Source organism: Choloepus didactylus, chromosome 3, assembly GCF_015220235.1.
Source record: "Choloepus didactylus isolate mChoDid1 chromosome 3, mChoDid1.pri, whole genome shotgun sequence".
Taxonomy (NCBI): domain Eukaryota; kingdom Metazoa; phylum Chordata; class Mammalia; order Pilosa; family Megalonychidae; genus Choloepus; species Choloepus didactylus.
The window spans coordinates 163,257,654-163,275,513 of NC_051309.1; the positions used below are offsets into that span (position 1 = coordinate 163,257,654).

At 40.2% G+C, this 17,860-nt stretch overlaps 1 protein-coding gene and 1 long non-coding RNA gene across 4 annotated transcripts in view; one reads left to right on the top strand and one right to left on the bottom strand.

Moving 5' to 3' along the window:
- The window catches only part of LOC119529925, a 41,256-nt gene that overhangs the window by 1,931 nt on the left and 21,465 nt on the right, over positions 1–17,860 (top strand). The window lies entirely within an intron of this gene.
- The window catches only part of LRBA (LPS responsive beige-like anchor protein), a 1,009,660-nt gene continuing 992,882 nt past the window's right edge, over positions 1,083–17,860 (bottom strand). For 2 of the 3 annotated variants that reach the window (XM_037830798.1, XM_037830799.1), the window contains 3 exons: positions 13,425–13,621; positions 3,422–3,573; positions 2,089–2,179 (listed from right to left, as the gene is read on the bottom strand). In XM_037830798.1, the coding sequence (XP_037686726.1) occupies positions 2,089–2,179; positions 3,422–3,573; positions 13,425–13,621 (440 nt within the window). Of the gene's footprint in view, positions 2,180–3,421; positions 3,574–13,424; positions 13,622–17,860 lie in introns of all 3 variants that reach the window. The other variant, XM_037830797.1, reaches the window with a different exon arrangement.

Below are 17,860 nucleotides of genomic sequence, written 5' to 3' on the forward strand. Positions count from 1 at the left end.
AGTTTAACACCAGCCTTAAATTACCCCATGTAAACCAAACCCACTGTGCATGGAACCCGCTTGCTGACAGTGCCCCACATGCTTCTCCTCTGTGGTGGGCCAGTCAGTTTCAGCCCCAAGACACCTGTACTTTGACTTTGTTTTCCTAATTCATTTAAATTCATTTGAATTAGTTTTTGTTTTTGTTTTTTTTAAAGGAGTTAACATTGGATAAAATAAGTAAATGTTGAGTAAACCCTAACAAATACTGCATGAACAGATTCTGTCAGTAAGCCCTTGTGTTGATGCTGTTGGGAATATTACTTATGTTTCAGTTATTTTTTCCATAATCGTAGGATATAAGTTTTAATAAATCAGTGGAGGTGCTGATTATTTTGGGTTCCAGGAGGAACATGCCTTATTAAACTTGCTTTAGGTTTCTTCAAATGGGATAGTTGCAATACCATTATATCTGGCATATGACTTAGGTATCATTAATCTTTTTCTTCTATTTTCCCTAAAGTTTCCAAAGTATCATATTCATTGCAGAATTAATATTGGTGATGATATTTAGTTGGTTAATTTACCAGTAACTCGTGTAGTTCTTTGATTCTAAGATGTACTCTCCCACTGCCCCCACATTTTAACATCTGTTGTGTTCGTTCTTAATGGTTTATAACATAACTAACTGTGCATCTTAGATGAGACAGCACATAGAGTCCCTTGCTTAGTCATTTGTCAGATACAGATCTAGTTGTCTCCTAAAGGGAAGTTCCAATAAGAGGAATACTTCTGGTTAGAAAAAGTTCATCATCTTGCTTTCGTTCAGGAGAGTCTTTCTCTTACTGATCAAAACTGACGGAACCAGAGTTTGACATTTTCTTTGCAAGTAACTGTTTTATCAATGTTTAAAAATTAGGAGTGTAAAAGAGATTTCTAACAATGTCATTACAAATGCCATTTTATTAGATTTTTTTCTGTCAAATTGAATTTTTCTATTTCAAATCTTTGCTTTTGGGGAATAGGCTAAATGTGTAGGAAAAATAAAGGGACCTCTTTATGTTGTAAAGAAAGAGAGATGGAATGGCAATTTCAACTCAAGGTTCACAACATACAAAGACTTTATTTATGCAATATCTTTTCTCAAATATTTTTCACAGAATTCCACAAAGCAATCAACTAGAAAAGAATTATATGACACCAAAATAACATTGTTTCTTCATACAAATTACTAATCAAAAGGAAAGTGGAGATTTAATAACAAATAGAAAGGAAAATGGGTGTTGCTTAATGCAGCACCGGGTAGGCTCTGTTCTCTGCCCGCGCCCGGCCCGCTCTGCCTCACTGCACAGGCACAGTCACGCCTCAGGGGGAGCTTTGGTACTCGCATTAACTTGCAAAGTGAAATGAAGGCCGTGTGTTCAAGTGTGCTATGAAGATGATGGATCAGGAAAACAAAACGTAAATACCTGACACATGCTATAACAATAACTCCTTAATGTTAACCACACAGTAAATAAAATAGCCTCCCAACCCTAATCCTCTAGGTCTAAAACATGCTGAAGAATAATATTGATAGGAATAAGTCACTGTGATGTTTTAATTACTTTTACCATAATTTAAACATTACTATTTAAATCCCAGAAATTTCAGTGCTGAAGAAGTACAATTGTTTGGAAAAATACAGAACTCCAAGTATAGCATAAAACTCCCCTATCCCAGTATCACCATCCATTTTCCTATTGTTAAAATCACATATTTCTCAAGATTATAGATAAATGGGAAATGATTCTTCATAATATAGCTAGAATGAGTGGTTTTCCTCGCTTCACTGTAAGTTTCCGTAATTGGTGAAAATAGACTTCTCATTATGACTAAAAATATAGATTTTTTTAAACTACAGAACCCAGCAGCCAATTTTCTGCTTTGCTATCCCTCCCTCCCAAAAAAGTCAAGCAAAGTCTACAAAAATAGCAATTAACTTTAAAAAATATTTTGCTTCTTAGAGCAAATCTAAGTTACATTCAGATGTAATAGCTATTTCTAAGAGAATGGTGTTCTGGGGTCCTTCTCCTGCCCACTGTGGGCAGGGCCGCTGTGGCTGGCTCGTCAGTAGCGGGTTTGGTACTCATGATGCCAGCGGTTAAAGTCGTTGTAGAACAGAACGATGCTTCCTGAGGCCATGCCGGAAATGATGCACCTGGGGGAGGACAGAGAGGAGGGGAGGCTTCCACACCTGTCTGTTTGTTTCCGTGGGGCCTGTTACTAAAGAAAGAACTGCTCTCCCCGAATCCACATGGTAACTACAGAAGATGGCAGGAAAACCTGCAATTTGTGAGAACTCAAGTGTGGTTTTTGATGATGAAAATGCAGCCCCACGAAAGCCCCGAGTGCTGCCTCTATCCTGATACTCAACCGGAATCCAAGCTGCAGCTTGCTTTTTCATTGAAAGAACAAGTACACCCTGTATGTGCAGGAAATACTTGAACAGACTTAATAACTTCTAAGGGGATGGGCTGGCCTGGAGTGGCCTATCCTTTGTATTAGGCATTGGAATCAAAGGAAAAAATTACAACCTCGAAGTAACTGCTTGTGGAGGGTAAGTGACAGAGATATTAACTTATGTACAGGTACATAATTGAAGAAGAGTAACAAAGCTGAGTGTTAACAAAGCTGAGTGTTGACCATTATTTGGGGCATGGAACAGAAGAACATTCTCTCTGTCATGGTCTGGATAAGGGCCTAGTCTTCATAACACAGTGACTCACTGAAATGACCACTGAAGAAGGAAGCTGCTACTGTTGCTTGCTCTCCTGTCTCTGAGGAGGTGGCAGCAGGGGCAAAGACAGTGGAAGACGGGCAATTGGCTGCTCTAAGGCAGAGCCCATTTTCTTAGAGCATCCTCCACATGGCTTGGTTACAATCAGCCCTGGGCATTTGTCTGTCCTGGTATCTCATATCAGAATCAGGAACTAAAATGGGTGACCGTGTATTAAGAGGAAATAAGGTGCCAGGCAAAGATGAACACCCCCCACCCCCACCCCTCCATAATTCACCACTGGGGACATTTTAGGAAATAAGCCAGATCTGCCAGCTGAGTCCTCAGGGGCAGAAATAAGGGCAGTTTGCATTAAACATGCTTACAGCTCTTAAATTTTCTTTTTAAAGTACATAAAGGAAATTTAAAGCTTTATAGCAATGTAAATAGAGCCTTTATTACTCAAATCTTGTGCATTATTGGAGAACCCCAGCTTTGTCCAAGAGTAGCAATGCTATCTCAGAGAAAAATCACACTATTAAAAAGGTCTTGGAAACCCAAACAAGTCATTGGCCTTTCTGATGGCCCAGGTGACCCACAACCCAGCTCATCGGTCAGCCCATTAAATAAATCTCCTCCATGGTTTTTAATAACACTATTAGTAGCCCATGTTTCCAGTCTTACCTTTGGTCGTAAGACAGGGACATGGCCCGGATTCCGGCATCGCAGCCAGGATAGGCAAAGAGCTGCTTGAGGTTGGACACCTGCCAGACCATCACCACACCATTGTCTCCTCCTGTGAGCAGGTACTGCCCATCCCGGCTCAGCTGGATGGCCTACGAGACACAGCAACGTTCAGCGTGGTGTGGCTCTAGGACAACTCTAGGTCCCACCCTGTGGTGGATTAATTCCTACACGATTCCAGCTATTGTAGTGCAGGGCTGAGAGGAGAGCGAGCGTGTGCGCATTGCTCAGGAATTTGCAGGAAAACCTGACTTGTACAAGACCTGCCATTTTTCAAAAATCAGATGGAGAAAGTTAGGCTTGAGTTGTTTTGTTTTGTTTTTGTTCTGTAAAGATGAGGTGGCAAACTTTTCCAGATCTCTGAATGCTACTTGAATGGTGCATGTTTTGGATGGGACCAGCACTATAAGTCGGGGAGCCTCCTGCCCATCTCTTTGGTTGTGTGTTGGAAATGCTGAGCCTGTTTGGAACCATGGCTTGGCAGACGGTCTTAGCTGTCCCCATGCTATGCTGCCTTTGGGCTGTGATGCTAAGGTAGCAGACCAACAGCTTTAGTGTTTACGCCAGGTCTGGGTTTTTTTTAGAGCAGTTGTGAAGATGACTTTGTAGAAAACCACAACTCCTGGAGTGGGTTAAACCCCAGCAGGCATTTCCTTCTTTCCCCAGGACTTTCTGTGCCCCAGCCTGTCTACTAGTCTGCCAGAACAGCAGCCTGTCCTTTCCGGGCAGTTCAGACACTGAATTGGCTCTTCAGTCATATAACGTGGGGGTGGGGTGGGAGTGAGGAGCAAACAAAAGCCCAGGGGTCAAATCCAGGCCACTGCTTGTTTTAACATTTTTAAGGGGTTGGGGAAAAAAATAAATCAAAAGAAGAACAATTCTATGCGGTATGTGAAAATTGTTTGAATTTCAAATTTCAGTGCCCATTAATAAAATTTTATCAGAACACAGCCATTCCCATTCATTTATGACTACTTTCAAGAGTTGTTGCAACAGATGATATGGCCCACAAAGTTTAAACTATTTACACCGTTACTTTCCAAAAAAGTTTGCTGACCTCTGATATAAATGGTCCCTCCCTACTCCAAAAGTCCATCCCATTACTCCTTCCTCTCTTCCTCTCCCTCCTCTCAAGTCTCCTTTTCACAGCTTATAATAAGATACAAATCCCTTTCTTTACCTGGGTGATAATGGCAACTCTAAAACTCACTGCAAACATCTGTAATCTTAAATCCACCTGGCTGCAGTGAACATAGTAATACAGATTGTGCTGGCAAGCCAGGGGGAAAAAAGTCTTATTTCTGAAAACTGTTTTTACACTGTTCTGCATTCATGGTTTATAGTTGTCTTAAGTCTTTATTTCCCTTTGAAAAAACTTTAAAAAAATCATATCCAAGTAAGGAATGTCTCGTAGCCAGTCAATTCACATTCACTTTTTAAAAAATTGTTTAAAATTTTAACTTTATCAAAAAATTAAAAAACAAAAAACATTTCAAACAAAACAAAGCAAAGAAATAAAAAAACAACCTAAAATAAATACTTTGCTTCCAACACGTTCCTGCCATACCCCAAGAAAATTAACAAACCATAACCAAAGGCATAAGAAAAACCAAATAGCCTAAAATAACTACATTGAAGCTAATTTTTAAAAATGCAATAGCTTTTTTAATTTATAAAAAATTAAAAAAAACAAAGGATGAAGAAAAACAACCTACAATAACTGCATTGCTTCCAACATGTCCCTACCATACCCCAAGAATATTAAACCTTAACAAAACAAAGGAATAAGAAAAACAACCTAAAATAACTACATTGCTTCCAACGTGTTCCGACCATACCCAAGATAATTTGCAAACCATAGTCGTTCCTGAGCATTCCAACAACATTGAGATTACCCTCAACAGCTTATCTGTTATTAGATTATCATTCCTTCTTCACTAGTTGCTGTCTATCTCTAGGTCCCCTACCATACAAAATATTTATTTTACATTTTTCACAGAGTTCACATTAGTGGTAATATACAATATCGCTCTTTTTGTGTCTGGCTTATTTCACTCAGCATTATATCTTTCATCCATGTTGTCATATGTTTTATGACCTTGTTCCTTCTTACTGCTGCATAGTATTCTATTGTATGTATATGCCACATTTTGTTTATCCACTCATCTGTTGAAGGACATTTGGATTGTTTCCATTTCTTGGCAATTGTGAATAATGTCACTATGAACATCGGTGTGCAAATATCTCTTCATGTCACTGCTTTCAGATCTTCTGGGTATATACCGAGAAGTGAAATTGGTGGATCGAAGGGTAACTCGATATCTAGTTTTCTAAGGAAATGCCAGATTGTCCTCCAGAGTGGCTGTACCATTATACAGTCCCACCAACAATGAATGACTTCCAATTTCTCCACATCTTCTCCAGCATTTGTAGTTTCCTATTTGTTTAATGACAGCCATTCTAATTGGTGTGAGATGGTATCTCATTGTGGTCTTAATTTTCATCACCCTAATAGCTAGTGAAGATGAACATTTCTTCATGTGTTTCATAGCCATTTGTAGTTCCTCTTCAGTGAAATGTCTTTTACCCATTTTATAAGTGGGCTGTCTGTACTATTGTCATTGAGTTGTAGGATTTCTTTATATGTGCAAGATATCAGTTTTTTTGTCAGATACGTGGTTTCCAAATATTTTTTCTCATTGAGTTGGTTGCCTCTTCACCTTTTTGACAAATTTCTTTGAGGTACAGAAGCTTTTAATTTTGAGGAGTTCCCATTTATCTATTTTTTCTTTTGTTGCTTGTGCTTTGGGTGTAAGGTCTAAGAAGCAACCTCCTAATACAAGGTCTTGAAGATGTTTTCCTACATTTTCTTCCAGGGGTTTTATGGTACTGTCTCTTCTATTGATGTCTTTAATCCACTTTGAGTAAATTTTTGTGTATGGTATGAGGTAGGGGTCCTCTTTCATTCTTTCGGATATGGATATACAGGTCTCCTAGCCCCATTTGTTGAAGAGACTGTTATGTCTCAGTTCAGTGGGTTTGGAGGTCTTATCAAAGATCAATTGACCGTAGATATGGGGGTCTGTTTCCGAATTCTCAATTCAATTCCATTGATCAGTATGTGTATCTTTGTGCCAGTACCATGCTGTTTTGACAAGTGGCTTTACAGTGAGCTTCAAAGTCGGGAAATATAAGTCTTCCCACTTCATTTTTCTTTTTTAGAATGTCTTTAGCAATTTAAGGCATCTTTCCCTTACAAATAAATTTGATAACTAGCTTTTCCAAGTCTGCAAAGTAGGTTATTGGAATTTTGATTGGAATTGCATGGAATCTGTAGGTGAGTTTGGTAGAATTAACATCTTAATAACGTTTAGCCTTCCTATCCATGAACATGGAATATTTTTCCATCTTTTTAGGTCCCCTTCTATTTCTTTTAGTAAAGTTATGTAATTTTCTACGTCTATGTTTTTTACATCCTTGTTTAAGATTATTCCTAGGTACTTGATTTTTTTAGTTGCTATTGAGAATGGAATCTTTTTCTTGAGTGTCTCTTCAGTTAGGTTATTTCTAGTGTATAGGAACATTAATGACTTATGTGCATTAATCTTGTATCCTGCTACTTTGCTAATTTTATTAGCTCAAGTAGCTGTGTCATTGATTTCTCAGGGTTTTCCAAATATAAGATCATATCATCTGCAAATAATGACAGTTTACTTCTTCCTTTCCAATTTGGATGCCTTTTATTTCTTTGTCTTGCCAGATTGCCCTGGTTAGCACTTCTAACACAATGTTGAATAATAGTGGTGACAGCGGGCATCCTTGTCTCATTCCTGATCTTACAGGGAAGGTTTTCAGTCTCTCACCATTGAGTACTATGCCAGCTGTGGGTTTTTCATATATGTCCTTTATCATATTCAGGAAGTTTCCTTCAATTCCTACCTTTTGAAGTGTTTTTTTTTTTTTTTTTTTCAAAAAATGATGGTGGATTTTGTTGAATGCTTTTTCAGCATCTACTGAGATGATCATCTGATTTTTCCCTTTTGATTTGTTAATTTATTGTATTTCATTGATTGATTTTCTTATGTTGAACCATCCTTGCATGTCTGGAATGAACCCCACTAGGTCATGGTGTATGATTTTTTAAAATGTGTCTTTGGATTCAATTGGCAAGTGTTTTGTTGAGAATTTTTGTGTCTATATTCCTGAGGGAGATTGGCAAGTAGTTTTCCTTTTTTGTAGCATCTTTACCTGGTTTTGGTATTAGAGTGATGTTAGCTTCATAAAATGAGTTAGGTAGTGTTCCATTTTCTTCAGTTTTTTGAAAGAGTTTAAGCAAGATTGCTGTCAGTTCTTTTTGGAAAGTTTGTTAGAATTCCCCTGTGAAGCCATCTGGCCCTGGGCATTTATTTGTGGGAAGCTTTTTGATGACTGATTGGATCTCTTTGCTTCTATTTCTTCTCTGGACAGTCTAGGTTGTTTCCAGGAAACTGTCCATTTCCTCTACATTATCTAGTTTGTTGGCATACAGTTGTTCATAGTATCCCCTTATGATTTTTTAAATTTCTTTGGGATCTGCAGTAATGTCTCCTCTCTCTTTTATTATTTTGCTTATTTGGGTCTTCTCTCTTTTTTATTTTGTCAGTCTAGCTAAGGGGTTGTCAATCTTGTTGATCTCAAAGAACTAACTTTTTGTTTTATTTATTCTATTTTTGTTCTCTATATCATTTATTTCTGCTTTAGTCCTTGTTATTTCTTTTCTTCTACTTGGTTTAGGATTAGTTTGCTGTTCATTTTCTGGCTACTTCAGTTGTTCCATTAGTTCTTTGGTTTTAACTCTTTCTTCCTTTTTAATGTATGCATTTAGAGCTATAAATTCCCCCCTCAATACTGCCTTCACTGCATCCCACAAGTTTTGTTATGCCGTTCTCTCGTTTTCCTTCATCTCTAGATATTTAACAATTTCTCTTCCTATTTCTTTTTTAACCCACGGATTCTTTAGGAGTGTGTTGTTTAGCTTCCAGATATTTGTGAATGTTCTAAATCTTTGATGGTTATTGACTTGTAGTTGTAGTCCATTGTGATCAGAAAAGGTGCTTTGAATAGTTTCAATCTTTTTAAATTTATTGAAATTCAAATTTGAAGGAGAGCTTTTCTGGATAAAGAATTCTTGGTTGGCAATTTTTTTCTTTCAGAATTTTAAATATGTCATACCACTGCCTTCTCACCTCCATGGTGGCTGCTGAGTAGTCACAACTTAGTCTTATGTTGTTTCCCTTGTATTGGTGAATTGCTTCTCTCTTGCTGCTTTCAGAACTTGCTCCTTCTCTTCAGCATTTGACAATCTGATCAAAATATGTCTCTGAGTGGGTTTATTTAGATTTATTCTGTTTGGAATTTGTTGGGCATCTATGATTTGCGTATATATATATTGTTAGAAGGTTGGGTAGTTCTCCCCAACCATGTCTTTGCATACTCTTCCTAGCCCTTTACCCTTCTCTTCCCCTTCTGGAACACCAATGACTCTTATATTTGTGCACTTCTTGTTGTCCATCCTATCCCTGAGAACCATTACAAATTTTTTTTATTTTTTTCACCATTCATTCTTTTGTGCTTTCACTTTCCAAACTTCTTTCTTCAAGTTCGCTTATTCATTCCTCTGCTTCTTCTAATCTGGTGCTATGTGTATCAAGAATCTTTTTAATTTGATCAACAGTTTCTTTTATTTCCATAAGAGCCTCTATTTTTAAATTTGCTCTTGCAAATTCTTCTTTATGCTCTTCTAGTGTCTTCTTGATGTCCTTTATATCCTGAGCCATGGTATTGGTGTTTGTGATTACTTCTTTGATTAATTTCTCCAAGTTCTGATCTCCTCTGATCTTTAATTTTGGGCATTTGTGTTATCCATATCTTCTAGTTTCTTCATATGCTTTAAAATTTTCTGTTGTTTTTGGCCTCTTGGCATTTGCTTATAACTTGATAGGGTTCTTTTAGGATATGCAGGCTTATTTAAACAATTATCTATAATTTGATAGACCTACCGCTTGGTGCAGTGCACTTTCCCTGACCTACCAGCAGACAGCACTCCCGAACCACCTCTTACCCTCAATCCAGTTCTCCCTAACTTTGTTTAGCAGTGAGTGGGGGTCCAAACCATGTGAATATCCAATCAATCAGTGCACCAATTTTCTGTGTGCGGTGGGGACCACCAGCCCTGTGGGTGGGGAGCATGCCCTGTACAGTTAGGCAGGGAAGAGGGTTTTAAGACCCAGTACTCCCAGCTGTTCCCGGAGCTGCAGCTGGAATACCTTGGAGCTGCAGTACACATCCAACCCTTCAGCTCAGACTCCTCACAGTCACTCTCTGCCGTGGGCCCCCAAGTCCCTGGGCTTGGCATAGGGCCCCTGGCACTGCCGTGCGGCGACCCTGCCTCTAGGCTGTGCACCCTGCAGGCTTTTGCGGAGGAGGAGTGTGCGCCGTCAGAAGCCAGCCAAACCCTGAATTTGCTTAAGGAAGTATTCCGCCGTGGCACTAGGAAGGGGTGTCTCCCAGCCTCCTACAAAGATAGCTGCATGGGGCATGGAAGTTACCTACTTCTGCAATCGTCTGCCTGCTGCAGCCGCTTGTCCCTGGCTCAGGAGCCTTCAGCTGTGGGTGTGCAAAGGGCTATCACCTGTGCTAGATACTGAGGCAGGTGCCCAGAGCATGGAAGGCACGCCTCACCACGATCTACTGTGGCTCTCGCTGCTGGCTTCCAGGCCACTCCCTGGGTGCCACTCCAACCTGCCTCCAAACACATTCTCTAAGTTTCTCCCCACTGCAGCGTGAGTCCAGCTGCCATTTCCCCAGTGGCTCTCCAGATCAAACACTTACACCACTCCAAACGCAGTCTCTCAGTTTCTACAAGTGCTCAGTCACTACGGATATGTAAGTCTCTGCGCAGTCAGTGGAACCCTGGAACTGCTATTCTGGAGCACTGTCTGTCTTTTATCTGGTGTTTTCCATGGCAGAGAATTTTTCTGTCTCTCCTAATCCTCCATCTTGAATCTCCCACATTAATTTTTAATTGCCAACTTTTATCGGCCTCTTAAATACGCTTATTCTCAGGAAAACAAAAAATACATCTAAGAAATAAAAACCGAAGTGTGGAAGATAGTTACATGTAAGAAGTATTCTCTAAATCTTATTAATCAAGTACAAATATTAAGATTTTTCAATATAAGTAAAAATCAATATCCTTATTCCCCATTAATTTCACAAATGGCGATCTCTAGGGGGTAGCTGGGAATTGCAATGAAGACTATGACAAATAATTGTTTGGTACACTTATAAAATTCAGCTGATGAAAATCCATTAACCTTATGGTTGTGGTTCACTTGAGTTTTATACTTGAGGCTTTTTACTGGATAAATGCTATATTAAAACAAATTAAAAACATTAATCTTTAACTCTTTGTTCTATTAAAGAATCCCTAATCGTATTTCTGTCTGGAATTAAATAAAGCCTGGACTCTTAGGACTATATATTTATCAGCATCCAAAACATTTTAATTAGCCAGATGCCTACCAAGGTGAAAAGAATATTTGTTGGCTTTTCTTGTGAAGAACCTGTCCCATTCCTCTGGAGGCAAAAGCCAGGGTAGCACTTACTAACCAGCACCCTATAATCTTCCGCCCAAACATGCATTCGCATAGTTCTTAATTCTAACATGCCTCAAAGAATCCAGTTGGGTTGTGACTGGAGACTTTAAGAGGGCCCCACAGACATGTTACCCTCACCCTCTGGAACCCTGAGTTGGACAACACCATAGCTGCACTGGTTTTTACAGAGGTACAGTAGTCTGCAGGGGACAACCACATCCCAAAACATAGCTTTAGGAAAAGAAAATAAATGAATTCCTATGGGTGAAATCGTGGTTAGCCTTTAGGAAAAAATAACTTTGCTGCTCTGTGCAAACTGCCTACTTAAGTTTAAGTTATTCATTAAGACATCTAAACATTGCATAGCTGATGTACTATGATATGCTGTTAACCAAAATGCCACTGAACGATCTAGTATTTAAAATAAAAACAGGTGGGAAGTCTTGATTAGCACAGAGATTCCCCAGGCGCCCGCCTGCAGGGTTTTTGGTATTTCAAAGAAACTTGATTTCTGGTCTGAGCTGATGACTAATTTGTTTATGGTTGCCTCTCCTTATACAGGCTTGGACTGCGGATGGAACCTGAGATTTTTGCTCTGTGATGTCTCGTATTCCGAACCTATGGTTTCCTTCCTTCCTTCCCAGGGCAGTTAGCTGTGAAAGTGTCTGTCCCTGGAGCTGTGGCAGGTAGTGCTCATTTTAGGCAAGCTCACTTTAATCACACAGTCACCACTTGCAAGTTAGTATGATAAAGTGCAGGAGTGCTGGGGAAAAGGCAATGGATTGTTTAAGCCTGAAATCCAGTGGGAGATATTACAGAGGGAAAAAACAACGGCTATAGGGCAGAGAGGAAAAGCATGTGTGTCGAACAGTCTGCAGAAAGCCCTCCCCACCACTGCCTCAAGGAACTGCCCAGATCCTTTGGTACTAACTGAAATGTCACAGAAATTGTTTCAGCCAGCAAGGGATTTCAAATTATTTTACAGATTTATTAGTGCATCTGACAATATAATCGCAACTGAAAGTGACAGATTATCACCATTGTTATTGTAAAGAAAAGAGGAAAGGAAAATCCTCTGATGTATACTTGGTTTAAATGAAGTATTATGGGAAGGAAGGGAAAAATAAAATAAGAGTGTGAATGTATCTGTGTGTAGGCCTTTGCAGTGGAGGCAGGCAAAATGCAGTGGAGACACATGGTGAGAGAGAAAAAATGGAAGCAGTTTATTGAATTACGAAATCAATCCTAGGATAGAGAAGCAGCAGGGGCTCTTGATTTGATCAGTGTGATCTATATTTGGCGTTTTTGTTTCCTAATGCTTCCTGACCCCAGTATTTACTTGGGAGAAGAGGGTGATCAGACAGATCTGGGAAACTGGAAGAACTTATGTCATCAGAGCAACCCAGGATCAGGAATAACAATGAGTAAAAACTCCAGAACCATCAAAAAGCGACACTCAGAGGGCAGAGGCCTCTGTGGCCCTCTTCCCCTCTGGGTTCCTTCCCCATTTCAGAAAATGACAAGAGAACCACAGCTTCATTTTACCTTAACCTGTACCGGGTAGCTTGGAGGTGAAAGAAAAAAAAAAAAAGGACCTTAAAAAAAGTAGCCTCTCAAAAGAACAGCTCTTCTTCTTCTCCTCAACCTCTAACCCTTGGGGAGCCCTGTCCTGAAAATGATGCGATACCCTGGAAGGTTCACTGGCACTGCCATTTCTTGTATATTGAAATGTGTGTGCCTAATTCACATCATAATCTGAAGCCCAGTTCCCTTAAATTGGCAAGTTTTAGTCTTGTTATCTGCGAAGACGTGAAGTCTGAGATTAGATGCTGATCCTAAATAACCATAGAACCTGTGGCTCCCAACAACAACCTATTCATTTGTTTTACGTGAGACCTTAGGTACTATCTTAGCAATCTGTGGTACTCAGAAAACAGCCATGTGCAGTGAACTTCCTTACATAAAAAACAAAAAATAGCAGTGCCACTGAGAGCCACCTAGAATGGCTTCACAGGCCTTAAGAAAACCTCTTCTGCTGAAGTACCATCCTTGGCTCTGCTTAGTGATCTCATACACCAAGCACTCTGGCTGAGCAGTGTGGTCAGCACAGTTGAGACAATGCTAATGCTGAGGTCTGTGGCATGTATGTATAAGCCTTGTCGAAGCGCTACCTGGTGACTTTCTTTTGGCAAAGAGAGGACTTCAGCAACTCAAAAACTGAGGTTCTTTAGTGAATCCTCTCTCTCCTTGCTCTCTACACTTGGAGGTAAAAATCTAGAATGCTGAAAATTCTACAGGGTACTCACCCTTATATTATCATCTGTTTCCATAGTGGCCTGGAGTTTTCCATTCACACTGAAGGTACAGAAGTAGCCATTTTCATAGAATATGACACAATGACCCTCTCTTGAAGCCTGAATGAGTTTTGGTTTCAGGCAGTTTTCAGGACCCTCCAAGGTCCTTAACAGGTCCCCATTCATGGAATGTATGAGACATGGTCCTTCTGAGAAAAAGAAAGAGAAACAAAGGAGAAAGTTATTTTTTTTTTTTTTTTAAATGAAAACAGACGTGGTCTGAATTTTGAACATAGATCAGAGAGAATTAAAGGACCACACTACAGTTGTAAAATCCCTTAACAATACAGATTTATAAACTATTTTGTAAAATCTCCTCTTCACGTTTGCCAGATTTCACCTTCTACTTTGGAGAGGAGAGAGTCAAGCCATTTACATTCAAGTTCACTTTTTTTCCAGGATACAGGCAGTTGCTTTATGAAATTCATTATGCTAAGAGATGATAAAAACTGGAGGAATTCAGAAAGGAACAGGAAAAATTTCAAGCCCTAGAACAGCTTCAAGGAAGGCTGAGATGCTGTCAGATATGGAGCTGCCCTCCAGCACGCTCAGAACCTCTGCCTTCAGTAGTAAGAGCATCATGGGCCTGGGCAGGGGGAGCCCAGTAGGGCCACTTTCGAATGCCTAAGCCTCCTTCCTCAATCTCTTTTCTTCACTTCTGCTGTTTCCTATGGCTCTCACAATTAGGCTTCTGTCATACTCTTCTGTACTGCTGCTTGCTACTTTACATTGAAAACAGGTCCCTGGTAGACCCTCACTCTTTCCTCCTCTCCCAAATAAATTTACATAGGGATCCTTCTGCTACTTTTCCTTGGCAGCTGAGTTAGTCTATGTGTTAGTTTCTCAGCTGGGCCAAAACAAATACCAAACAATGGGTTGGCTTAAACCATGAGAATTTACTGTCTCATAGTTTTGAGGCTAAGAGAAGTCCAAAATTGATATGTTAGCAAGGCAATGCTTTCTTCCTGAAGACTGGTATTCTCCAGTTGCCTGCCAACAATACTTGGGGTTCCTTGGCTTTGCATCACATGGCAATTTCCTCTCCTTCTTCTTCTGGCTTCTAGCTTCTTGTGGTTTCTCTTTCTGTGCATAATTTCCTTTGCTTATAAAGACTTCAGCCTTACTGAATTAAGGCCCACTCTCATTCAGTCTGGGCACACCTAACTAATAACGTCTATAAAGGTTCTATTTAAAAATGGGCTCACACCCAAAGGACCAGAGATTGGGACCTAAATATGCCTTTTGTGGGGGACATGATTCAAGTCCCAGTGGTCTGCCCTCTGGACCCCAAAAGATGTGTTCTTCCCACATGCAAAATATATTAATTCCATGAAAACATCCCCAAGGCCTTAAGTCATTTCAGTAAGTACAAAGTCTCATCAAAATCAATTATGTATGTGGTCCATCCTGGGGCAAAATTCCTCTTTCTGTTAGACCTGGAAAACCTAAAAGACAAGTTATCTGCTTCCAATATACAATGGTGGGACAGGCATAGAATAAACATTCCCATTCCAGAGAGAGAAATTGGAAGGAAAACAGGAGTCATGGGTCCTAAACAAGTTTAAAACCAAGCAGGGCAAATTCCATTAGGTCTTGAGGTCTGAGAGCCATCTGAGGTGGAGTCTTTGTCCTCCGGACCTAATGGAGCAGCAGCCCCATCCCTTCCAGGCACTTGCACAGTGGCCATGGGCTCCTTGACCACTGGGTTGAAGGCCACACCCCCTCTGATCACTGGAATGGCAGCCAGGCTGTCCGCAAATGCCAGGGCACAAACCCACAATCTCAGAGCATTAGGGTGGTGGCACTCTCCCTGAACAATGGGGTGCAAGGCTTGCCCCCACCAAGAGCTCAAGTGGATCTGCCCTTTCCACACACATGGGTGTACCCACTCCTTGGTTCGAAGAGATCTCTTCAGTCTAGACCTCTGCTTCCATGGTTTTGCCCTTGAAGTCATTCTTCCTTCAGTTCATCTTTGTCCCTTATAGGCATTTCTCCTGTTCATACAAATTTCACAAAAACCTTCTTGGCTTTCTGTGCAGTTGAAGTTCGTTCAAATCATCAGACAACAACTTTCCACCAATTCGTCCTGGATAAATGCATTTCCAATCCTGATGTCCACTGAAATGTCTGACTGGATCTATATACAGCCACACCCCCTTTAGCAAAGGCTTGTTCAGTTGAGCCCCCACATGGGGCCCTGTCCTCTTGGGGACCCACTTCCTGAAAGCTCAGGGAGCTCCCTGATAGAGCCACTTCTGGCCCTACTCTAGAGCATGCTACCTGGATAGGCTGGGAATTTTTAAAATCATCAATTGCTGGTTCCTTTGTGTTGAAGAGTTTATTTCTCAGCTTATCCCTTTCCTCTCACATTTTACATAGTTGAAAGAGAAGCCTGGCCGAAGCTTCTGCACTTAGGTTAGAAATCTCAGCTACATATTGAAGTTTGCTTGTAAGGTCCACTTCCAGCAAGACATCATAACACAATTTGACCATGTACTCTGTCACTTTACAAAAAGGATCACCTTTTCTCCAGTTTCCAATCACATTTATCATTTCCTTCTAGGGCCTCAGGGAGAGTACCATTAGCGCCCATATTTGTACCAACACTACCGACAGTCTCTTTAAAGCAATCTAGCCTTTTTCTATCAAGCTCCTCACAGTTTTTCCATCCTCTACCCACTACCCAATTCCAAAGCTGTTTCTACATTTTTAGGGATTTGTCAAAGCAGTGCCTGACTTTCCGGTACCAAAACTGTATTAGTGTTTCAGGTGCTAACACAAATACCTTATAGTATGTTGGCTTAAACAATGGGAATTTCCTGGCTCATGATTTTGAGGCTAAGAGAATCCCAAAATTGAGGTGTCAGCATGGCAATGGTTTCTCCCAAAGACTGTGGTGTTCTGGGGCTGATTGCCAATGATCCTTGGGGGTTCCTTAGCATTTCTGCCACATGGCAATGCCCTCTCCTTTCTCTTCCAGCTTCTAGATTCTCATGGCTTCTCCATGTCCAATTTCCTTTGCTTATAAAGACTTCAGCCATATTGGATTAAGGCCCACCCTCATTCAGTTTGGCCACACCTTAACTAGTAACATCTTCAAAAGTCCTATTTACAAACGGGTTCACACCCACAGGACCAGGGGTTGGAACTGAACATGCCTTCTGTGGGGGACATGATTCAATTCCCCACAGTCCACCTCCCTACTGTCCCACAAAGCAAGCAGCAGCACCCTCCACTCCCACTCCCCAGGATCACCACTGATGAAGATGCCTGAGTGGGATAGGTGAACCACTAACCTGTACATATCAGAGCCTTTTTTATTTTATTGAGTGCCTATTTATATGCAAAGCAAAGAAGAAGTAGGTAATAAAAATTGTTTCTGTGATGAGTCAGAATAACTGAAGATGTATGTGCTGCTTCTATCCTGGCCAAATTACTTGTGGCCACATGGAATCATTACCCGCTCCTCACAGGACTACTGAAAGCATGCCCATTTGAAAATATGAATCCTGTTTTTTTCTTGAGTTTTTAAGTGTTTTGTCTTCTTAACAGAGATAAAGACAAGTTGTACTTTGCACTGTTCCCATATGCATGAATTTCAGTTATCGTGCTTTAAATAACACCAGTTCCCCAACACCATGCTTCAAATTTCAGTAACTGCATAAAGTACAAACTTCCTTGCAAGCTCTTTAGACCACAAATTACTACATAAGCAACAGATATATGTCATTATCGGCCATCACTCATGGCACTTCTTTCAGAATCTGTTGGTGATCGGTCACTGCACATCTGTTATGAGATCACGCATGGATGGCAAAGTGTGTAGCTATGCTGCCTTCTTGTTTACCAGTAATAAACCCGTGACATTTTATAAAAATGGATCATCAAAAGAGGAATTGGCCAACAAGATGAAATTCAATAAAGAAATGAAAAGTAAGAAAGGTGGGTGTGGAATTTGAATCAAATGTAAATAGAGTTATAAGAATAGCTGACCATGGGAATGGTCGCATTGCCACTGTGACCGTAGATATGCAGCCAGAAGAAATTAGTGAAGAGAAGTTCATTGATAAAAATGAGGAGACAAAACATCCCAAAAGAAGTGATGTCAGCAAAAAACTTCACATTTAAGGAACTCTGGGGGATATTTCGTGACATTGAAAGCATAAAGGAAAAAATATTGGAAGCTGATCCAACTTAGAAAGGAAGATGACAATTTGCCAAGGCATAGAAAAATGTGCGCTCTGTATCATAAGTTATATGACAAGAAGGCAGCAAACATGGATCAAACTACTCTTGATACGTTTTTCACAAAGCAATAAAAAGCTTTAATTCTCAATGTTTCTAATGTTTTAAATTACAGTGTTCTAAATAAATTTTACACTATTTTT